Raw genomic sequence first — 24889 nt, 5'->3', positions numbered from 1 at the left:
CTGTTGGAGCCAGCGACCTTGGGTTCAAGCTGGTGGGCTTTTGCTCAAACCAGATGAGCCCGTGCTCAAGCCGGCGACCTCGGGGTCTCGAACCTGGGTCCTCTGCATCCCAGTTCGACGCTCCCTCCACTGCGCCACCGCCTGGTCAGGCACTTTATTTGTTTTGATGTCTGAATAACATCCCATTGTATGTGTATACTACAATTGCTTTTCCATTCATTGGTGGATACTGGGTGGTTTTCACCTTTTGGCTATTTCTGTGAGCATTTGTGTACAACTATTTGTTCGAGTACCTGTTTTCAATTCTTTTGGGTATATACCTAGGACTGGAAATGCTGGTCATATCCTAATTCTATCTTTAACTTTTTTCCCATTTTAGTTACATAATTTTATATTCCTATCATCAACCCACTAGAGTTCCAATTTTTCCATAGCCTTGCCAACTCTTTTTTTTTTTCTGATTCAGCCATCCTACCGGATATGAAGCAGTATCTCATAGTTTTGATTTGCAGTTGCCTGATGACTAATGACATAGCATCTTTTCACAAGCTTGTTGAACTTTATATGCATTCTTTGGAGAAATGTTTACTAAGTTATTTGTCCATTTTTTAATTGTTTAAAATTTTTTTTTTTGTTATTGAGTTCTTAAGAGTTTTTTCTGTATTCTGGATACTAAATCCTTAATGATCTGTGAATATTTCCTTCCATTCTGTAGACTACCTTTTCATTCTCTCTCTCTCTCTCTCTCTCTCTCTCTCTCTCTCTTTTTTTTTGAGTGAAAGGAGGGGAGATAGTGAGACAGAATCCTGCATACGACCTGACCGTCAACTCCTGTCTGGGGCTGATACTTGAACCAATAGAACCACTGACAGTGGGAGGGGAAAAGAGAGAGAAAGGGGAGTGAGAGGGGGAGAAAAGCAAATGGTCACTTCTGTGTACCCTGACTGGAAATCAAACCCGGTACATCCATACACCAGGCTGTCACTCTATCCACTGAGCAAATTTGGCCAGGGCCAAATTTAATTTCTAAATTAACAAAAATGACTGCCTTCTTTTCTAAGGCTTTTGAATGTTATATTGTATGTATACTACACTTTGTTTATCCATTCATTGCTAATAGACATTTAGGTCCTTTCCACCATTTGGTCATTGTGAATAATGCTACTATAAACATTTGTGCAAAAATACCTGTTTGAGTCTCTACTTTCAGTCTTTTAGGAGTGGGGTTGCCGAGTCATATGGTAATTCTCTGTGTAACTTTCTGAGGAACCTGATGTTGCATTTTGAGTTAATTTTTTAAAAGATTTTTGGCCTGACCTGTGGGTGGCACAGAGGATTAAGTGTCGACCTGGAACAATGAGGTCACCGGTTTGAAACCCTGGGATTGCCTGGTTAAGGCATATATGGGAGTTGATGCTTCCTGTTCCTCCCTGCCTTCTCTCTCTCTCTCCCTCTCCCCTCTCTAAAATGAATAAATTTTTAAAAATCTTAAAAAAATAAAATAAAGATTTTATTTATTACCCTGGCTGGTTGGCTAAGTAGATAGAGCTTTATTCCAGTGTGCAGATGTCTCAGGTTTGATTCCCGGTCAGGGCACAAATGAGAAGTGACCATTTGCTTCTGTCCCCTCTCTCTCCCTCATACCAGTGGCTTGATTGGTTCAAGTGTCAGCTCCAGGCACTGAGGATAGCTTGGTTGATTTGAGCATCAGCCCAGACAGGAGTTGCCAACAGGATCCTGGGTGGGACACATGCTGGAGTCTGTCTCACTATCCTCCTCTCATTTAAAGAAATATATTGTACTTATTGATTTTACAGAGAAAGGAGAGAGAGAAGGGAGGTAGAACTCACAGTTGCTTCAATTTAGTTTAGTGATTGCTTATTGTATGTGCCTTGACCAAGCAAGTCCAGGGTTTCAAACTAGTGACCTCAGCATTTCAAGTTGATGGTTTATCCACTGCATCACCACAGACCAGGTGAGTTAATTTTTTTTATAGGGTGCAAGGAGTGCTGTAATAACTTGGAATCATTTTACTCAGGGTGAAGACAAAGGTTTATCCCAGGAGAAACACATAGTCGTTGGCCCCTTGAAGACACCTGCAAGTCTGAAAGTCCACACCTGTAAACCAGACATGATCAGTACCACAGAATCACTAGCTACAATCAGTAGAGTGAACATTGACCTCTTACCTGCTGAAAGGGACTTGAACAACGGGTTAGTTCAAGAGAATTGGTCAAGACACTTTGATGCCTCTAGTGAGCTAGAAAGTAAATGCAGTATTTCTCAAGTGAAGAAGAGGCTGCAGGATAACACTAAGTCCAGCCCTCAACCTGGAAACCTAATTCCTACATGGTCCTCTGATGATGTCACTGGGGAAATAAATGACCCAGTTAAGCCTCCACAGCCCCTAAACAAAGACCAAAAGCCAAAGGACCAGGTGAGTGATATGCATGAGGTGTTGGTTTCAAAGAGAAGCCTGAAAAGTGTGGTTACAAAGGTATGGGTTGTGTTGTTTGGTTGTATTCTAGTTGTCATTTTAGGAAAATAAGCTATTTAGTGTACTAGTTTAAACATTACAGAAAACAAAGGCTGAGACCTGAGGGATTCTTAGATCCCTTTGGTGCCCTGGCATAAAGTGTTTGGTGGAAGCATGCTATTTGTATGCTTTTTTCTATTTCTCTATCACTCTTCCTTAGTCCTCCAACTGGATGGGTAGTTCCATCAATTAGATAATATCACATTTCTTCTTGCTTTTGAAAAGTTAGTGGATTCATCTGATTTCTCAAGGAATAACTTTTTTTTTTAATGTTTTGGAACCAAAGGGGAAGGAAGAAGAAAAATGAGAAAAGTAACAGAAGGATTTTGGTACTGAGAGACTATGCTGAGTAAATTTAATGGTTATCTTCTATTTCAACTTAGGAAAAAACCTAAATTAGATGAAGCATGATAATAGCTGAGGATTAGAGAGAAAACTAGAACATTTGATTAATTTTACTTTTTTATGTGTAAGATATTTCAAAAATGGGTTTAATAGGTATATTGATGCTATTTTATAATCTATGCTATATATTTGAATTTAATACGTTATATATATTTTATTTAACATCATATATATAAACCTTAAAACTCATACATTTATATTTAAATGTCTTTAATAAAGTTTTGTGGTTGTTTTGCCTGACCTGTGGTGGCGCAGTGGATAAAGTGTCAATCTGTAATGCTAAGGTCTTAGGTTCAAAACCCTGGGCTTGTTCGGTCAGGGCATATGTGAGAAACAGCCAAAAGTTGATGCTTCCCGTTCCTTCCCCCCAACCTCTTACCTTTCTCTCTCTCCTCTCTCTAAGATCATTAAAAAAAAATTTTTTTTTAAAGAAAGAAAAAAAAGTTTTGCTTTTATGGAAAAGTGCAAGTATAATGCCCTTGTCATTTAAGGTCATTGGGTTGAAACCAAAATATAGTCTTAAACTTTGGACACTGAAATCTTTAATGCTTTATAGGTAAAATTATATGTGTCCTTGTGTTCTGCTTGTTTTGCTTGGCTGTCAAATTCAAGTTCACTTCTTTTCCTTTTCCCTCTTTTAAAAATTTTTTTTTAAATTTTTATTGATTTTTAAAGAGAGAAGAGAGAAAGAAGAGGGGAAGGACTTCATAGTGGTTGCTTCTTTTATGTGCCTTGATCAGGGAAGCCCAAGGTTTTGGACAGGTGACCTCTCTGTTCCAGGTCAATGCTTTATCCACTGCACCACCACAGGTTGGGCTCTTTTTAAAAAAGAATTTAAAGTACCAATTCAGTAGTTATTATAATATTCATAAAGTTCTGCAGGCATCACTACTGTCTAATTACAGAACTTTTTTATCACCTCCAAAAGAAACCACATACCCAGTAATAATTGCCACTCTCCATTGCTCCTTGCTCCTGGCCCACATCCCCTATTGTCTATATGGATTTGCCTGTTCTAAGCATTTCATATAAATAGAAGAATTATACAATATAGGGCCTTTTGTGTCTGGCTTCTTTTACTTAGCATAATGTTTTCAAGGTTTATGCATGTTGTAGTATATACCAATATTTCATTCCTTTATTGCCAAATTGTATGTACTGTATGTACTATATCTCCCATATTTTATTTTACCCATTTTTCAATTGATAAACATTTGGGTTGTTTACACTTTTTGACTACTATGGATAGTGCTGATGTGAACATTCTTGTACAAATTTTAGTGTGGACATATTTTCATTTCTCTTGGGTATATGGGCTGTGGGGTCATATGGTAAATCTATATTCAATTCTTTGAGGAATTGCAAACTCTTTTCCAAAGTAATTATATCGTTTTATTTCCCACCAGCAACATGAGTATTGCAATTTCCCCACATTTTCACCAACATTTGTTATCTTTTCTTTTAAGGTTTTTTTAATTTATTGATTTTAGACAGAGAGAGAGAAGGGGGTGAGAAATGGGAAGCAGTTGCTTCTAGGATGTGTCTTGCCTGGGCAAGCCTGGGGTTTCGAACCAGCAACCTCAGCATTCCAGGTCAGCATTTTATCCACTCTGCCACCACAGGTCAGACTATCTTTTGGGTTTTTTTTATTCTAGCTAGCCTACTGGGTGTCAATGGTATATTATTGTGGTTTTGATTTGCATGGCTGAGTAGTTTTCCATTGTATATATGTACCACATTTTCTTTATCTAATCCTCTATCAGGGGACTCTTAGGTTGTTTCCATGTCTTGGCTACCATAAATAATGCTGCTATGAACATGGGAGTGCATGTGTCTATACATATGAGTGTTTTTGAGCTTTTTGGGTAGATACCCAGGTAGAGGGATTGCTGGGTCATATGGCAGTTCTAGTCTTAATTTTTTGAGAACCACCATACTTTCCTCCACAATAGTTGGACCAGTTTACAATTCCACCAGTACTGAATGAGGGTTCCTTTTCTCTACAACCTTTCTAACACTTGTTATTGCCTGTCTTGTTGATAACAGACAACCTAACAGGTATGAGGTGGTATCTCATTGTGGTTTTGATTTGCATTCCTCTAATAGCTAGTGAAGATGAGCATCATTTTTTTTTTTTGTATTTTTCTGAAGCCAGAAACGGGGAGGCAGTCAGACAGACTCCCTCATGCGCCCGACCGGGATCCACCAGGCATGCCCACCAGGGGGCAATGCTCTGCCCATCTGGGGCGTCGCTCTGCTGCAACCAGAGCCATTCAAGCACCTGAGGCAGAGGCCACAGAGCCATCCTCAGCGCCTGGGCCAACTTTGCTCCATTGGAGCCTTGGCTGCGGGAGGGGAAGAGAGAGACAGAGAGGAAGGAGAGGGGGAGGGGTGGAGAAGCAGATGGGCACTTCTCCTGTGTGCCCTTGCTGGGAATTGAACCCAGGACTCCTGCACGCCAGGCCGACGCTCTACCACTGAGCTAAGGCCAGGGCCGAGCATCATTTTATATATTGTATTTCCCCATGTATAAGACGCATGTATTTCCCCATGTATAAGATGCCCCTTAATTTTGGGGCCTGAAATTTGAAAAAAAATGTATTACATGTAGTTATTGAACTCAAGTTTTATTCATCATAAAATGCATATAACTCCTCATCACTGTCAAAACTGTCTTCTACTATTGGCTTGTCCTCATCTGTGTCTAATGACGAATCACTGTCTTCAACAATGAGCGCAAAAACAAGCGCGAAAAAGTGGGAAATGCAAGTAAAAAAATCTATAACCACTGTATAAGACGCACCCAGTTTTTAGACCCCAAAGTTTTTGGGAAAATATGCGTCTTATACATGGCAGAATATGGTATGTGTTTCAGTACAGCTAGTGCTCAACTTACAACCATGATTGGTTCCAACAGACCAGTCCTAACACGATTTGGTCATAAGTTGAGTAGGCTATATGTATAGTACTGTGAAATGATGTTATAAAAATCTTTAAGTCATATTTTATCATTTTCTTTCATTGTTATATATCATAATTTTCTTTGTTCATTTTATGCCATCTGTATCATCTCTACACCATTTTGTTTCTTATTTTTACATTCGTCAAGTTTAAGTAAAACACTGCATTACCAGTACAACTGGTTTAATATTTGCAAAACATACAAAATTACAAAATACAAGTGCATACAAAAGTACAAAATACAAGTGTAAAAAACACCATAGGAAACATTTTCCCAATTGCAAAACATATCAAAATATATAAACATGTACGAAACATTTTATTGGCCACTGGTGCTTGGCTACGGATCGTTGATGTCGTCATCTGAGGCAGTAGTTGGGGTTACCAGAGTTGGTTTTTTCATAAACATGTGTGATCACATTCACTTTCTTTCCTCCTTCATACTTGTTCATTGATTGCTTTCTTATATGTGCCTTGGCCAGGGGGTTACAGCAGAGCGAGTGGTCCCTTGCTCAAGCCAGTGACCTTGGGCTCAAACCAGTGACCATGGGGTCATGTCTATGATCCCATGCTCAAGCCAGTGCCCCTGCACTCAAGCTGGTGAAGCCATGCTCAAGTCAGATGAGCCCGCACTCATTTTTGTGTGGAGATAGATGGCCTTTCTTTCCTTCTTGGCAGGCTGAGGCGTAGACAAAGACAGTTTCCTCTTGGTAGGCATCTTGGGAGGGGTTTGATGAAAAATATCCAAGACACAAAACACAAATTGCTGTACCAAGTCTGGGATAACAATTGAAGTGGTGCACACAGAGATGGTAGTGCTGCCGGAAGCTGGTCTGCACTGTTGTATACCCAGCTGGGCAACGCTTGAGCTGCCAGGCGCAGAGCAGTCGTGGCTAGTGATTGTGGTCGTAAAGTCGAATGGTCATAAGTTGCATAGGTTGTAAGTCAATCAATATCTGTATTGGTTTTTCATGGGCAGCTACAATTAGGTTATTAAAAGAAAAATTTTTCATATATACAGTGTACAAGAGTCCTGCCTGACCAGGCAGTGGCGCAGTGGATAGAGCATTGGACTGGGGCGTGGAGGAACCAGGTTCGAAGCCCCAAAGTTGCTGGCTTGAGCATGGGCTCACCAGCTTGAGCAAGGGGTAAGGTGACCAACTTTTTTACAATGAAAAGGACAAAAATAAATTGAAGAAAAACAATATCGTAAATAAAAGAAACATTTTATTCATTACAACAGTAATATACTATAATATGATGAATGCATAGTAAAAACATTTGTAATATTTTATATTGTAATTATGCTTACATAATTCCATTGAATGAATATTTTTTGTCAATGTATCATCTTGTAACAATATATTGGGAATATCTGAACAAGAAATATCCTTTATATTGAATTTTACAGCAAGTATTGCAGCTAGAGTATCAACATTCAATCTCGATTTCTCACTTGTCCAAAAAGCATTAGCAATTGAAAAAACTCTTTCAACTGCTGCATTAGTTCCAGGGCAGAACAATGTAAATTGAACAAGAATAAATAAGTTTTCACATGGAATATGTTCATTTTTGAAATGGCTGAATATTTCCACACGTCTTTTATCAATTTCGACATGTTCGTTTTTCCATTCTATTAATTTTTCAGAATTTAAATATACATTCAGTCTTATAATTTCTTCAAAAAGACAGTTGTCATCTATTTTGATGTCTGGCATTCCTTTAGATAAAAACTCAAGACAAGATTCAATATCTGGCCTGACGAGGTGGTGGCACAGTGGATAGAGCGTCAGACTGGGATGTGAAGGACCCAGGTTCAAGACCCCGAGGTCGCCAGCTTGAGCACGGGCTCATCTGGTTTGAGCAAAAGCTCACCAGCTTGGACCTAAGGTCACTGGCTTGAGCAAGGGGTTACTCGGTCTGCTGAAGGCCCACGGTCAAGGCACATATGAGAAAGCAATCAATGAACAACTAAGGTCTCGCAATGAAAAACTGATGATTGATGCTTCTCATCTCTCTCTATTCCTGTCTGTCTGTCCTGTCTATCCCTCTCTCTGACTCTCTGTCCCTGTAAAAAAAAAAAAAAAAAGATTCAATATCTGTCCAATATACTTGTGATAAAGTAAAAAAACACCATTGAAAACTGTTATTTCCCATGATGTTTGTTTCAGACCATTCTTTGATATATTGAAAACATGTCTGATAAAAATTCTACACTTCTTTGATAAACTTTTCTATTATGTTCGGATTTGATTCCTCTAAGTCTGACAATTTTCTTTTTATAATTAAAGGAAGAAATTTTTCTTCAAAACGAGATTTATATTGAAGGATAAAGCCATTCAAAATAAAACTAACTTCCATAGCTGAAATGTGTTCACCTTCAATCTTTTGAATCATTTTGTGAAAAATAGATGCGTGATTATGTACAAAATACATTAATATCTCAGATATTTTATTATTGAAAAACGATTCCAGAATTTTAGGACATTTGTCTAAACTTAAAAAATATGAACAGAGAGGCTCAAATAATTGTAGAACACGCTCTATAGCAGGTGTTAGAGCAAGCCATCTAACTTTTGAATGTCCTAAAAGTTTTTGTATTCAACATTTGCTTCTTCACAAAATTGTTTTAAAGTAACAACACGAACGGTAAAACGACTAAAATGCAAATAAATCGTAGTTATTATTACTTCTACATCAATTGGCATGGCACATGACGCTGTGTTGATTGCATTTGACAAAATATGTGCATTACAACCTATTCCTAGTATTTTCTTTTGGAGTAACTCTTGTAATTTTATATACACATTATTCACCCCTTTGCGTCTTCACCCACCAAAATTTGTATTTGTATTATCAACCGTTAGTGCAACAACTTTGGATTTCAATTGTTTTCACTTATTACTCTGTATAAATGGTTTGACAAAATTTCAGAAGTTCCGCCCTCAGTGGATTATAAATTTAAAATTTTTACTTGAATGCCCTTGGTAACATTAAAATATCTTACTATTATTGGATATAATTTAATTTCATTATGATTTGATGCATCAAATAAAATTGTTTCAAGTGCTGCAGTTTCCAAGTCCTCTTTAGGAATTTTTCAAAGTAATTTTTTTTATCAAAGTAATTTTTAAATACTGATTTCAAAATGGCCTAGCATTTTGTCCTGCCACATAAAAATTTTGCATTGTGAAACTTTTTCAATAATTTAGTTGTACAATCCATACTACGAAAACTTTGTGAATTATGGTATGAAATGCGAATGTTCCCTTCATTGCAGCCAACTGTTTTTCATCTTCAGAATAATTTGAAGTTTTAAAAAAAATTGTTACTTTACAACTAGAAGCTGATGCATCTAATGATAGCTTATGTTTGTTGGTGGTCAAGTGTTTCGTTATCGCTGCTCTGCCCCCAACTGCAATACAGAATTCTCTGCTGCAAATATTGCAGAAAACAATGAGATCTTTCTTTGATATGAGGAATGGAAATTCCTTTTTCAATTTATCATTGAGATGGCATTTTCTCTTTTTTGATTTTTCCATTCCTTAAATGAAATTTAAAATTAAAAATAAAATATAGAGGTACACGAATGATGCAAGCACATTAGGAACTGAAAACGTGACATCATGGTAGGCGAATTTTCCAGAAACTAAATTAACAAAACTAAATATCAAACAAAACCACTAATTTGGAATGATATTCGGGTGTATTTATCATTTTCTAATTAAAAAACATCTGTTTTATGCAACTATTTAATCAAAATGCATTATTAATAGATATGGTTTGAGGTTAGATTTCTATTTTAAAACTCAAATTTTGGGAAAATACTTGTAAATTAAATTATATGTATTTGGAAATCAAGTAGATAATGAATTAATAAAATGTGAATTATGGGCCCTGGCCGGTTGGCTCAGCGGTAGAGCGTCGGCCTGGCGTGCGGGGGACCCAGGTTCGATTCCCGGCCAGGGCGCATAGGAGAGGCACCTATTTGCTTCTCCACCCCCCCCTTCCTCTCTGTCTCTCTCTTCCCCTCCCGCAGCCGGGGCTCCATTGGAGCAAAGGTGGCCCAGGCGCTGGGGATGGCTCCTTGGCCTCTGCCCCAAGCGCTGGAGTGGCTCTGGTCGCAGCAGAGCGACGCCCCGGAGGGGCAGAGCGTGGCCCCCTGGTGGGCAGAGCATCGCCCCTGGTGGGCGTGCCGGGTGGATCCCAGTCGGGCGCATGCGGGAGTCTGTCTGACTGTCTCTCCCCGTTTCCAGCTTCAGAAAAAAAAAAAAAAAAAAGTGAATTGTGCTTACCTATGATTGACTATTCACTGAGAAAGAAATAATAGTGAGTCTACAATGTCGTATGTGCCGTGTCATGTTTCATTAAGAAGTACACAAAGACTTTTGTGCGCTTGGTATATGGCGCATTCTCTCAAGCTCTCCAGTGAAATGCACATGCATCTCATAATTGTGTCTCGTCGCACTGTACTGATCCTTGACGAATCATCATGTCAAATATAAATACGTCACATCACATGCTATGGATTAACTGTGCATCAATTGAATACAGACATTTACATTAGTCTTCCAATATCAAAAACGAGGACATGTAGGAGGACATTTTTCGAGGGAGGATGGAACTTACAAAAGAAGGACTGTCCACCCTAAAGGAGGATGATTGGTCACCTTAGCAAGGAGTCACTTGCTCTGCTGTAGCCCCTGAGTCAAGGCACATATGAGAAAGTAATCAGTGAACAACTAAGGAGATTAAGGAGCCACAATAAATAATTGATGCTTCTCACCTCTCTCCCTTCCTGCCTGTCTATCCCTTACTGTTTCTCTCTCTGTTTCTCTCTCCGTCTCTGTCACAAAAAACAAACACAAAAAAACCCCAAACAAACAAATAAGCATCCTTTGTCTTATGAGTGCTTCTGCACTCCATTCTCCTTTGCTACTTTAGATCTTTATTCTCTCCCCTTTTATGTTATTGTTGTCACTCACAGGTTATCCTTAACTATACTGTAACCTTGTTGGAGCTTTTACTTATAGTTTTGTTTTGTTTTGTCCTTTGTATCTGGGTGAATGACCCCCTAGAGCAGTGGTAGTCAACCTGGTCCCTACCGCCCACTAGTGGGCATTCCAGCTTTCATGGTGGGCGGAAGTGGAGCAACCAAAGTATAAATAAAAAGATAGATTTAACTATAGTAAGTTGTTTTATAAAGATTTATTCTGCCAAACTTAGTGAAAATCTGACATAAAGTACTTGCTAAGTAATTCTTATTATATGCTTTAACTTGCTGTAACTCTGCTTTATCAATTTTATAAAGTAAAGTTACTTCTCTACTTTATAAATCACCATTACTGTGGAACCGGGGGACGGTTAGAAAATTTTACTAACAAAGATACAAAAGTGGGCCATAGGTATAGAAAGGCTGACTACCCCTGCCCTAGAGTATTTCCTGCAGTGGGGGTTTTCTAGTGATAAATTCCCTCAGCTTCTGTATGTCTGGAAAAGTTCTTATTTCTCCTTCATATTTGAAGGATAACTTTGATGGATATAGTATTCTTGGCTGGTAATTCCTGTCTTTCAGTACTTTGAACGTTTGGGTCCACTCTCTTCTGGCTTATAGGGTTTCTGTTAAGTAGTCCGTTGATAGCCTAATGGGCCTTGCTTTATATGTTATTTTCTTCTTTTCCCTAGCTGCATTGAAGATTCTTGTGTTAATTTTTGACAGTCTTAATTACAATGTGCCTTGGAGATGATCTGTTTGGGTTGAGGTAACTCAGTGTTTTGTTTTCTTCTAGGATTCCATAGGCTTGGGAAGTTCTCATCAATTATTTGTTTGAATAGGCTTTCCATTTCCTTCTCCCTCTCTTCTTCTGATATACCCATTATTCTTATATTGCTTTTTCTGATAAAATCAGATAATTCTCACAGAGCTCTATCATTTTTAAATTCGTGAGACTCTCTTCTTCTCTCTGTAGCATCTCTAGTTGCTTGTCTTTGATATCACTGATTCTCCCCTCCATCTGTCTATCTGGCCTGTTCTATTAGCTAAATTTGCTAGCTCATTTTTTAATTCATGTATTGAATTCTTCTCTGTTTTTAAAGTATCAAGCTCCTTGGTGAAGTACTCACTTTGTTCATTAATTTTTCTGAGCTCATTAAATTGCCTACAGTGTTTTTGTGCATCTCATTGAGTATTTTCAGAACTTCAATTTTGAATTCTCTATTCTTTAACTCCAAGTTTTCCATGTGATTGAGATTGCTTTCTTCATTTTCTTTCTGAACTATGTCTCTTTCTTGTGTAGCCATAGTGTTAGTTTTCTTCTGAATGCATTTGAGAATGGTATTGTTAAGAAATCAAACAGGCCCTAGCCAGTTGGCTCAGTGCTAGAGCGTTGGCCTGGTGTATGGATGTCCCAGGTTCAATTCTCAGTCAGGGCACATAGGAGAAGTGACCATTTACTTCTCCACTCCTCCTTTTTCCCTTTCTCTCTCTCTCCTCTTCTCCTGCAGCCATGGCTCAACTGGATTGGCCCAGGCACTGAGGATGGCTTCCTGGCCTATGCCTTAGTAAGCAAAAATAGCTCAATTGCTGAGCAACAGAGCAATGCCCCAGATGGGCAGAGCATCACCTCGTAGGGGAATTGCTGGGTAGATCCTGGCCAGGGCACATGTGGGAGTCTGTCTCTCAGCCTCCCCTGCTCTCACTTAATTAAAAAAAAATCAAACAAAAAACAATTTTAGTTGATTCCACGTGTGGATCTTTTCAGGCAAGCCTGTGAGCCAACGGGGATTCATTTTCTGTGTTATAACTGTTTAAGTTGTTGAAATTTCAAGGGGAGAGATCAAAGGTATCTCTCATGCTGCCATTACTCTGATGTCACCTCTGAATATTGCTATTTTAATATAGAGGGTAAGGCAAAGGTAGGTTTATAGCTGGGAGTACATGAAACACAGAGTTTATTCTTAGATTACTATTTATTAATTATTGTATAATTTTTCATGCAAATAACTGTAAACATACTTTTCCCCCCACCTTGTATGTCTTTGAACACATGGCACATGGACGTGGCATGTCTTTCAATTTATTTAGGTCTTCTTTAATTTTATTTTTTTGTATTTTTCTGAAATGAGAAGTGGGGAGGCAAAGAGACAGACTCCTGCATATACTCAACTTTCTGGGATCCACCCAGAAAGCCCACTAGGGAGCGATGATCTGCCCATCTGGGGTGAGAGATAGAGAGTAAGGAGAGGGAGAAGGGTAGAAAAGCAGATGGGCGCTTCTCCTGTGTGCCCTGGCCAGGAATCGAACCCAGTACATCCAAATGCCAGGCCAACGCTCTACCACTGAGCCAACCGGCCAGAGCCTGATTGCTTCTTATACATATATTGATATATGTGCCTTGACTGGGGGGTTGCAGGCAAGCCAGTGACCTTGGGCTCAAGCTAGCAACCTTGGGCTTCAAGCCAGTGACCTTTGGGCTCAAGCTAGTGACCTGGGGATCATGTTGATGATCCCACTCTCCAGCCAGTGACCCCTCAGGCTGGTGAGCCTGAGCCCAATCCAGATGAGCCTATGCTCAAGCCATTGACCTTGGCATTTCAAACCTGGGACCTCAGTGTCCCAGGCTGATGCTCTGTCCACTGTGCCACTGCCCTGTCAGGTTTCCTTAAATTCTTATAATGGTGTTTTGTTGTTTTTAGTATACAATTCTTGCATTTATTTTGTGAAATTTATTTTTTTGTATTCTGTTCCATTTGATACTATTGTAAATGAAATTGTTTTCTTAATTTTGTTTTTATAGCATTCATTTCTTGTGTATAGAAATACAATTGAGTTTTGTATATTTGTATCCTATAGCCTTACTAAACTCATGTATTGGTTCTAATAGTTGTTTTAAAGTGGATTCCTTAGGATTTTCTGAATATATGGTCATATCATCTGTGAATAGAGATAGTTTTATTTTTTCCTTTCCAATCTGGATTGCTTTGATTTTTGTTTTCCTTGCCTAATTGCTCTGGTTAGAACCTCTAGTGCAGTGGTTCTCAACCTTTCTAATGCCGTGACCCCGCAATACAGTTCCTCATGTTGCGGTGACCCCAAACCAAAAAATAATTTTGGTGGCTATTTCATAACTGTAATTTTGCTACAGTTATGATTCGGAATGTAAATACCTGATATGCATTATGTATTTTCTGATGGCTTTAGGCGACTCCACCGGGGTCGCGACCCACAGGTTGAGAACCGCTGCTCTAGTGCATAGAAGTGGTGAAAGTGAATATCCTTGTTTTGTTTCTGATCAATTCATTTTGAATTTTATGTCCAGCATTTCCTCTTTTTGTGTTATTTTTAAAAGTAAGAGAACTTTTTTTCAGGACCAATGGGATTTCTCAATGGGATTTCATGAAGAAATCCCTTAAGTCATTTGTTCTGTCACTCTTGTATTTGTTTAGCTTTATTTTGAACAGCCTATGCTTACTGCCTGCAGAGAAACATTTACTTTATTCTTCAGAATTATATCAGTTGTTATTATCTCGCTCTCCCTTGTTCAGCTGGTTCATTATATAATAATATTGTAAAACTTAATCATTTACTATATTTTATATATAATGTTAGGTATACTCTTGAAAGAATTTTTTTTTTTTTTTTGTATTTTTCTTTGAGTAGAATAGGAACCAAGTCTTCTTTGAATGTTTGATAAAATTCGCTGGTATAGCCGTCAGGGCCTGGACTTTTATTTTTGGGGAGGTTTTTAATGGTTTTTTCTATTTCTTCTCTACTGATAGGTCTGTTTAGGCTTTCTGCTTCTTCTTGACTCAGTCTAGGAAGGTTGTATTTTTCTAGGAATTTATCCATTTCTTCTAGGTTGTTGAATTTAGTAGCATAAAGTTTTTCATAGTATTCTACAATAATTCTTTGTATATCTACGGTGTCCGTGGTGATTTCTCCTCTTTCATTTTGGATTTTGTTTATATGAGTTCTTTCTCTTTTTTCCTTGGTAAGTCTTGCCAAGGGTTTGTCAATTTTGTTGATCTTTTCAAAGAACCAGCTCCTTGTTCTATTAATTTTTTCTATAGTTTTTCTGTTCTCTAATTCATTTATTTCTGCTCTGATTTTTATTATCTCCTTTCTTCGGCTGGTTTTGGGTTGTCTTTGTTCTTCTTTTTCTAGTTCCTTAAGGTGGGAAGTTAAGTGGTTCACTTGGGCTCTCTCTTGTTTGTTCATATATGCCTGAAGTGATATGAACTTCCCTCTTATCACTGCTTTTGCTGCATCCCATAGATTCTGATATGTCGTATTGTCATTTTCATTAGTCTGTATATATCTTTTGATCTCTGCACTTATTTCTTCTTTGACCCATTCATTTTTAAAAGTATGTTGTTTAGTTTCCACATTTTTGTGGGATTTTTTTCCTCTTTTTTGCAGTTGAATTCTAGTTTCAAGGCTTTATGATCAGAAAATATGCTTGGTACAACTTCAATTTTTCTGAATTTGCTGATGTTGTTTTTGTGGCCCAACATATGGTCAATTCTTGAGAATGATCCATGTACACTGGAGAAAAATGTATACTCAGTCACTTTGGGATGAAATGTCCTGTAGATGTCTATCATATCCACGTGCTCTAGTGTTTTGTTTAAGGCCACTATGTCTTTGTTGATTCTCTGTTTGGATGACCGATCTAGAGCCGTCAGCGGTGTATTGAGGTCTCCAAGTATGATTGTATTTTTGTCAGTTTTTGTTTTAAGATCAATAAGTAGCTGTCTTATATATTTTGGTGCTCCTTGGTTTGGTGCATATATATTAAGAATTGTTATGTCTTCTTGATTCAGTGTCCCCTTAGCCATTATGAAATGGCCATTTTTGTCTCTGAGTACTTTTCCTGTCTTGTAGTCAGCATTATCCGATATGAGTATTGCTACACCTGCTTTTTTTTGGATGTTATTTGCTTGGAGTATTGTTTTCCAGCCTTTCACTTTGAATTTGTTTTTATCCTTGTTACTTAGATGAGTTTCCTGTAGGCAGCATACAGTTGGATTTTCTTTTTTAATCCATTCTGCTACTCTGTACCTTTTTATTGGTGAGTTTAATCCGTTTACATTTAGTGTAATTATTGACACTTGTGGGTTCCCTACTGCCATTTTATATCTTGCTTTCTGTTAGTTTTGTGTCTTGTTTGATCCTTCTCTTTTGTTTTTCTATCTTTTGTTTTTATTTGGTTGTATTCCATACATCTTTCCACTGTTGCTATCTTTTTTATCTCATGTGCTTCTGTGGTGGTTTTTTCAATGGTAGTTATCTTTGAATAATGAAAAGGGTCCCTACCCTGTTCATTGTAGCGAACTATTTTGTGAGTACTTTTGCACTCCATCGTCCTTTGCTACTGTTAATCTCCATCTTCTCCCCCTCTTTCTTTTTGTTGTTGTCACAGTTTAAATTTGGTTTTATTGTGTTCTTCTTGGAGCTTTTACTTGTGGCTCTGTTTTTTTTTGTTCTTTGTATCTGATTGGAGAACCCCCTTTAGTAATTCCTGGAGTGGGGGTTTTCTGATGATAAATTCCCTCATCTTTTCTGTATCTGTGAATGTTTTTATTTCTCCTTCATATTTGAAGGATAGCTTTGATGGGTATAGTATTCGTGGCTGAAAGTTCCTCTCTTTCAGGACTTTAAATATTGGGGTCCACTCTCTTCTAGCTTGTAGAGTTTCTGCTGAGAAATCTGATGATAATCTAATGGGCCTTCCTTTATATGTTGTATTCTTCTTTTCCCTGGCTGCCTTGAGAATTTTTTCTTTGCTGTTGGTTTGTGTCAATTTCATTATGATATGCCTTGGAGTAGGTTTGTTGGGGTTAAGAAAACTTGGAGTTCTGTTTGCTTCTTGAACTTGAGGCTTTAGTTCTTTCCACAGGCTTGGGAAGTTCTCATCTATTATTTGTTTGAGTATGTTCTCCATTCCATTTTCTCTCTCTTCTCCCTCTGATATACCTATTATTCTTATGTTATTCTTTTTGATGGAGTCAGATAATTCTTGTAGGGCTATCTCATTTTTTTTAATTTTTGAGTCTCTTTCTTCTTCTCTCTGTTGTACCTCAAGTTGCTTGTCTTCTATTTCACTAATCCTCTCTTCTATCTGACCTGTTCTATTAGCTAAGCTTGTTACTTCGTTTTTCAGCTCGTGAATTGAGTTTTTCATCTCTGTTTGATTTGTTTTTATAGTTTCAATTTCCTTGGACATATATTCTTTGTGTTCATTGAGTTGTTTTCTGAGCTCCCTAAATTGCCTTTCTGTGTTTTCTTGTATATCTCGGAGGATTTTTAGGATTTCTATCTTGAATTCTCTGTCATTTAGCTCCAAGGTTTCCAATATATTAAATTTTTTCTTCATAGATTTTTCCTCATCTAGCTGTGTTACCTCTCTTTCTTTTGTATCCATGATATTCGATTTTCTCTTCCTTAATGGCATCTGAGGGTGGTTTTGTTGATAGTATTAATGAGATTTAATAAAGAATAAAAAGTTTCAAAAAATAATAAAAAAAAAATCGAAAAGAGTTGTTTTTTTTAAAAAAAAATTAATAATGAAATAAAGAAAAATAAAATAAAATAAAAATTTAAAAAAAAAAAAAAAAAAAAAAAGGAAATTATTCCCCCCCTCCTTTTTTCCTCTCCTCTCCTCTCCCCTCTTTCTTGATAAAATCTTGTGGTGGACTGTGAATTATAACAAACAATGCCTGTGATGGAGGGCCTGAATTGGGGAAAAGTAATAAAGGGGCAAAAAAAAAAAAAAAAAGAAAGAAAAAAGAAAAAAAAGAGCGTATGGACCCACAAAAAGCAAATAAGGAAAATATTTGGGTCAAGAATAAAATGATTTGCTTTTAGGTGTTGGTTGTCTAAGAGTTATGATGAGAGGATTAAGAGGAAAACGGAAAAATGGGGGGACAAATTAAAAAATTACTATTGTATTTAGTGGAACAAGAACTAGATAATATAGAGAGCCAGGGATGGGAGCACTGCTAGTGAGTTAAAAAGGTGAAGTAAAAACCCCCCAAAATGCCACAAACATAAGTTTGAGTCCCAGATAAGATAATTTGTTTGTTATTGAGGTTTGAATGAGAGGAGATGTAAAGGAAAAAGGAAGAAACTAATATAGAGGGAGAAAAGAAAGAGAGAGAGAGAAAAAAAAGAGGGAACCACTAAAAGAAGAAAAAAGAAAGGAGAGAGAGAGAGAGAGAGTTAAGGGTTTTGGAGTGCAACCCTCATAGAGAGAAAGGAAGAGAAGAGAAAAGATAATGGGAGATGTAACACTTATGGGTAGTGTAGTTCAAGGAGAGGAGAGAGTAAGACCGGTAGAGAGTTAATCGGCCAAATTGGAGGAGGAAAAAAAAAAGTATCAAGAATGAAGATAAGAGAAACAAACGAACAAATATAATAAAATGGGATAGGTTATAAAGTCTGCAGATTATTCTTGATTTTGAGAGGTTATCTTCTTGCTTTTTCTTTTCTCTCCCTCTTCCTGGTCGGTGACTCTGTACCCCGGGTTTTGCCCCTTTGCCACGCTCAGGTGGAGGTTTGCAGTTGATAAGTCTCTATGGCAATGTCATGTATTGTGCTTTAGTCTCGTTGGCAGTCGAGGCTATTAGCATTTATAGGCTCCGACAGTGAGAGAGTCCGTGTTCCTGGAGCCTTTCTCCTAGTCTTTCCTTCCTCAATTAGTAGCCTGATAATCCAGCTATGGGGTTGCTGCTGCCTCTGCCTGGATAGTAAGAGGCTCAAAGAGCTGGCAACTCCCCACTCTATTTCCACTCAGCACAGGGCTCTGGGTAAGGCTCAGTCAGTCAGAGCTGCTAGCATAATCAGGCGGGCTTTCCACCCACTCACAGACCTCTGGCTCTGCCACTCTGTCCGGTAACACAAGCGGGTGCCCACTTCCGGGGCGCTTGGAGAAAACTCTCACTCACTGGCTGCGCGCGCAGACCAGGATATCCGGCCAGCAGTCTCACGCTCTGAGTGAAACCCCCGACCGCAGGGAAAAGTTGCAGCGTTGGAATTGAGTCTCGCTCCGTCCCCGTGCGCGGCTTTTGCAAGGCGCTGGGGCGGCCCGAGATTCCGCTTTGGCCCACACAAAGGCCCCTGACTCTGCTCCTCTGTGCGATGACACGGGCGCGCACTGCCGAGGCACTCGGAGGAATCGCTCACTCCTTATCTGCGCGCAAACCAGGATATGAGGCCAGCCGCTTTCCCTCTGAGTGAAACACCCTCGGCAAGGAAAATCTCCACCATTGGAATTAGTTCTCACTCCCTCCCGTGCGTGGCTTTCCCAGGGCGCTGGGGCTGCCCAGAGACTCTGCCCTCGGCCCACAGAAAGGCCTCTGACCCTGCCTCTCCGTGGGGCAACACGGGCACTGACTCCCGGGGCCTAGGAAGAAATCTCTCGCCCACTAACTGCGCACCAACCAGGAGACCGGGTAAAATGGCCGCACCGCTTGTCTTTCTTTGTTTGGGTTTGGCGCGAGTGTTAGCTTGTATTGCCCGGGTTGCCACAGGATCAGATTTTCCTCGGCTTGGATCTCCGTGCCACAGCCTGGTTCGGCCGTTTGTATTCACCCCCTTTGCCCGCCTCAGTTTCTATATTCACAGTTACCAGAGAAAGCCGCCCTGTTTAGGTTAGTGAGGAAGGCGGAGCATTTCTTACTCCCTATTTCCTTCGGGGTTTGGTTATATATTTAGCCAATTTTTCACTCAATCATACCTTTGGGTGTATTGCGAAGCATCTGGAAGCTCCAAGTATAGGTTTTTCTGTTTCTGGTTGAAGATCTTGTTGAGTTTTGGGGGAGATTTATCGGTATCGCTTCCTACCCCGCCATTACTCTGACGTCATCTCCTTTGTATTTTTCTGAAGTTGGAAACAGGAAGGCAGTCAGACAGACTCCCGCATGCCCCCGACCGGTATCCACCCAGCATGCCCACCAGGGGGTGATGCTCTGCCCATCTAGGGCATTGCTCTGTTGTGACCAGAGCCATTCTAGCGCCTGAGGCAGAGGCCATGGAGCCATCCTCAGCACCCGGGCCAACTTTGCTCCAATTGAGCCTCAGCTGCGGAAGGGGAAGAGAGAGACAGAGAGGAAGGAGAGGGGGAGGGGTGGAGAAGCAGATGAGCACGTCTCCTGTGTGCCCTGGTCGGAAATCAAACCTGGGACTCCTGCATGCCAGGCCGACACTCTACCACTGAGCCAACCGACCAGGGCCGAAAGAATAATTTTAATGAATTATTTTATTGTACTTACAGGAATCATTGTTTTGTGTTTGCCAGAGAATCTGAATGAAAGATGATGTCTTAATAATACTGACCCTTAGAAGAAATTTCACCTTATATTAATACCACGTTATTAATTTTTCTTTGTAAAATATACCACACAGCGGTCTCTTGATAAAAATTGTTGATTGAGCCATATTCAATTATCAGTGCCCATCTACTTGAAAACCTAGATATATTCTGATAGTTAAAACTTGTTTTGAAAATGTAAGAATCTGCCTGCTTGTGGTGGCGCAGTGGATAAAGTGTCGACCTGGAATGCTGAGGTTGCCAGTTCAAAACCCTGGGCTTGCCCAGTCAAGGCACATACGGGAAGCAACTACTACAAGTTGATACTTCCTGCTGCTTCTCTCTTTTCTCTCTCTAAAGATCAATCAACACATAAGTAAATTTTAAAAATGTAAGAATCTATTTTATTTTGTCCTTCCCAGATAGCTTGGGTGGTTGGTTAGAGCATTGTCTGGAAGTTCAGAGGTTGCTAGTTTGATCCCTGGTCAGGGCACATACAGGAAGAGATCAATGTTCCTTCCTGTCTCTCTCTCCCTTCCTCTCTCGCTAAATCAATAAAAAAAAATTTTTTTTAAGAATCTATTTTATTTTAATGTGTGGTATGAATTAGTTTCTAAAACCAGCTTCCTAATAAAATATTAAGTCCTTGATGAACTTTATTACTTAAAAGGTAATTTATTTTGTCATCACTACTGCCAGTAGTAGCTCTGATTTTTTGAGTAGTTAATGTACTAGACATAGTCCTAAGTACTTTAGTGCGCTAATTCACTGATCCCCCAACAGTGATACCGATGTGCGTCAGGCATTTTACCCATTTATAGATGAAGAAACTGAGGTTCAGGAAGATTATGTTTCTCAGATATGATTTCATCTAATTCCACACTCAGTGCTCTTTCGTGGTGTTTTAAAAAGCTTTTATCATAGTGCATTGAAATTACTGATATATACTTGAAATATTGAAATATATGTGTATATTAATTGGATTTCATTTAAAACATGTTTTAAATTTTTTTAAATTTATTTTAGAGACAGGAGAGGGGGGGGAGAAGTGGGGGAGGGGGAGGAAGCATCAACTCCCATATGTGCCTTGACCAGGCAAGCCCAGGGTTTTGAACTGGTGACCACAGCATTCTAGATCAACACTTGATCCACTGCGTGACCATAGGTCAGGCCATTTTTTACTTTTCTGAATAGAAAACCTATTAAAAGTACTTAAAAATATAATTTGAGCCCTGGCCGGGTGGCTTAGTAAATATACTATTGTGAGATAATGGGTTTGATTCCCAGTTAGGGCACATATAAAAAGCAACCAATGAGTGCACAACTAAATGGAACCAACTAAGTGGAACGAGTTGATGCTTCTCTCTCTCTGTCTCTCTTTCTCCTTCTCTCTCTTCCCCCTTCCCTCCCCCTCCTTTCTCTCTCTCTCAAATCAATGAAAAAATTTAAAAAATAATTTGAACATCAGTAGTTTCAGTTAATAACAATATGAGTATTTTAATTAAAATAATTATATTTATATTTTTAATTTGAAAAAGAAAAAAGCCAGAATATATGAATGACTGAGCATTTATCTATGCCTGTCAACACTGCAAATAAGCATTTAATTTGAGAAAGGCAACTCCTTTTTATTCTCATTTATAATTTTTAAAGTAGGTATAGAGGCCACTTGGAAATTTGAAAGACTATTTTATTATTTTGTTTTATTATTATTTTTTTAAGGATCAAGTTGCTGGTGAATGTATTCTAGAGAAACAGGACAGAATTCACCCAGGTTTACAACCACACAGTTCTGGGTCTGAACCTTCCCTGTCTCGACAGCGACGGCAGAAGAAAAGAGAACAGACTGAACACAGTGGGGAAAATAGACAGGTTGGATGAGATCTCTTTGGAATAAGTCATTGTGCTGCTGCTTGGGAAATATACTTTAGGAAGCTCAATTTTTACTTGGAATGATTAGCAGCTGTCAAATAGGCACACAAGAAATGCAAGGAACCTTTAGAGAAGGTTGATGATGGCAAGATATTAGTTTTCTTTCTTTTTTATTTTTAAGTGAGAGGAGGAAGATAGACTCCTGTATTTGCCCTGACTGGGATCCACTGGGCAACCCCCATCTGGAGCTGATGCTCAAATCACCCAAGCTATACTCAGCCCCTGGGGCCAATGCTCGAACCATTTGAGCCACTGGATACAAGAGGAGAAGAAAGAGAGAAGGGGGAGAAGGAGGGGAAAAGGAGCAGATGGTCACTTCTCTTGCATGCCCAGACTGAGGATTGAACTTGGGACTTCTAATACTCTCTCCACTGAGCCAACTGGCTGGGGCCATTAGGGTTCTTTTTTAAAAATTTAATTAATAGCCTGACCTGTGGTGGCTCAGTGGATAAAAAGCGTTGACCTGGAATGCTGAGGTCACCAGTTTGAAACCCTGGGCTTGCCTGGTCAAGGCACATATGTGAGTTGATGCTTCCAGCTCCTCCCCCCTTCTCTCTCTGTCTCTCCTCTCTCTCTCCCTCTCGTCTCTAAAATGAATAAATTTAAAAAAAAAATTTTTAATTTAATTAATAAATTTTATTTATTGATTTGAGAGCAAGAGAGAAAGGAAGAGAGAAAAAAATATCAATTTGTTGTTCTGCTTATTTATGCATTCATTGAAGCAGAGTAAGGATTTTGTCTTCCACAGCAAAGATGGACAGATCAATTTGAGAGTTAAAGGAACAGGCTGCCTGACCAGGTGGTGGCGCAGTGGATAGAGCATCGGACTGGGATGCGGAGGACCCAGGTTCGAGACCCCGAGGTTGCCAGCTTGAGTGCGGGCTCATCTGGTTTGAGCAAAGCTCACAAGCTTGGACCCAAGGTCGCTGGCTCCAGCAAGGGGTTACTCGGTCTGCTGAAGGCCCACGGTCAAGGCATATATGAGAAAGCAGACAATGAACAACTAAGGTGTTGCAACGAAAAACTGATGATTAATGCTTCTCATCTCTCTCCATTTCTGTCTGTCTGTCCCTCTCTCTGACTCTCTCTCTGTCTCTGTAAAAACAAACAAACAAACAAACAAACAAAAAAACCAGGAACAGGCTAACAAGAGTAAATCTCTTGTCTGACCAGGTGGCTGTGCAGTGGATCAAGCATTGACCTAGCACACTGAGGATCCAGGTTTGAAACCCAGAGATCACCAGCATGAGCACGCACTCACCGAGCTTGAGTGCGGGGTCACTGGCTTGAGTGAGGGATCATAGACATGACCCCATGCTTGCTGGCTTGAGCCCAAAGTTCACTGGCTAGCTGGAGCTCCTGGTCAAGGCACATATAAGAAGCAATCAATAAACAACTAAAATGATGCAATTATGAGTTAATGTTTCTCATCTCTCCCTTCCTGTCTCTCTTGCCTAAAAAAAAAAAAAAAAAAGTATATAGTATATATCTGATTCTCCTTGTTATATTGATGAATGATTTCTTCTGCATAAAATTATGTTGATAATTTATTTCTTGTTTTTCTTTGAGATATTACATAATTTCTTTTTTTTTTTCTTTTCTTTTTTTTTTTCTAAATTTTCTTAAGCTGGAAACGGGGAGAGACAGTCAGACAGACTCCCGCATGTGCCCGACCGGGATCCACCTGGCATGCCCACCAGGGGCGATGCTCTGCCCCTCCGGGGCGTCGCTCTGCCACCACCAGAGCCACTCTAGCGCCTGGGGCAGAGGCCAAGGAACCATCCCCAGCGCCCGGGCCATCTTTGCTCCAATGGAGCCTTGGCTGCGGGAGGGGAAGAGAGAGACAGAGAGGAAGGAGGGGAGGTTGAGAAGCAAATGGGCGCCTCTCCTATGTGCCCTGGCCGGGAATCGAACCCGGGTCCCCCACACGCCAGGCCGACGCTCTTCGCCAGGCCGAAGTTACATAATTTCTTAACTTTTATAGACACTCTCTCATATGCTTCACTTTTGGCAGAGTTTCTTTACCCAAAAATGCAGTGTTTTTAAGTTTTTGAGAGCAAATCACTGTTGATTAAATAAGAAACTAACTGATGGGGAAACTTAAGAGGGTTATGATTATCATATGAAACTGACAGTCTTCACCTCTTTTTAAATTATTTAAGTTCCAGGAGGCTCCTCCTCAACTTTTGCCTTCTCTTCCCACTATTGGCAAAGGAGATGGCATATCAACCCAAAATGATGCTGAAAACCAAAGTAGAGTGGTCACTGAGTCTGTGAGCAGTTCAAGGAGCAGTGAGATGTCATCATCAAAGGTTTGTGGGGGATATATGTTGGATTTTTAAAAAAACTTATAAATCTTTTTCAGTTATGAAATTTTACATATATTGTGAAGTTTTGTACTAGAACATCTTAGTCCTGCTTTTTGCCAAACACTGGAAGGGTTAGATTTGTGATTCTTAGCAGAAGCGCTGATTGAAATAGATTCTAAAGTTCCAGAGATGGTCGCTGTGGTTAACTAAGGAGACCAAGTTGATTTTGAATGGAGGAAATGCAAAATTCCCCAATTGCCCCTCCAGAAATGAGTACAGTACTTCCCAGAAATGGGACTGCTGTAATCAGTCCTAGCTAGTGGCTGTAACCCTGATGCAGAATGGTTTCAAATAGACACTCCTTTAAGGCCTGTGCAAAGCCTTTCCTATAGTGCTGGATGATGCATCATGCATTGTAGGTGTTGTATGATTAGTGA

At 39.4% G+C, this 24889-nt stretch overlaps 1 protein-coding gene across 5 annotated transcripts in view; it reads left to right on the top strand.

Moving 5' to 3' along the window:
• The window catches only part of NEK4 (NIMA related kinase 4), a 64845-nt gene that overhangs the window by 11357 nt on the left and 28599 nt on the right, over window positions 1-24889 (top strand). For 4 of the 5 annotated variants that reach the window (XR_010747214.1, XM_066351214.1, XM_066351215.1 and 1 more), the window contains exons 7-9: window positions 2039-2437; window positions 21934-22083; window positions 24306-24455. Coding sequence is in view for 4 of the 5 variants with exons in the window: in XM_066351214.1 (XP_066207311.1) it covers window positions 2039-2437; window positions 21934-22083; window positions 24306-24455 (699 nt within the window). In the remaining variant the exon portion in view is untranslated. The remainder of the gene's footprint in view (window positions 1-2038; window positions 2438-21933; window positions 22084-24305; window positions 24456-24889) is intronic. The other variant, XM_066351217.1, reaches the window with a different exon arrangement.

The sequence above is a fragment of the Saccopteryx leptura genome, chromosome 10 (genome assembly GCF_036850995.1).
Source record: "Saccopteryx leptura isolate mSacLep1 chromosome 10, mSacLep1_pri_phased_curated, whole genome shotgun sequence".
Taxonomy (NCBI): domain Eukaryota; kingdom Metazoa; phylum Chordata; class Mammalia; order Chiroptera; family Emballonuridae; genus Saccopteryx; species Saccopteryx leptura.
This window is presented reverse-complemented; position numbering and strand designations above follow the sequence as displayed.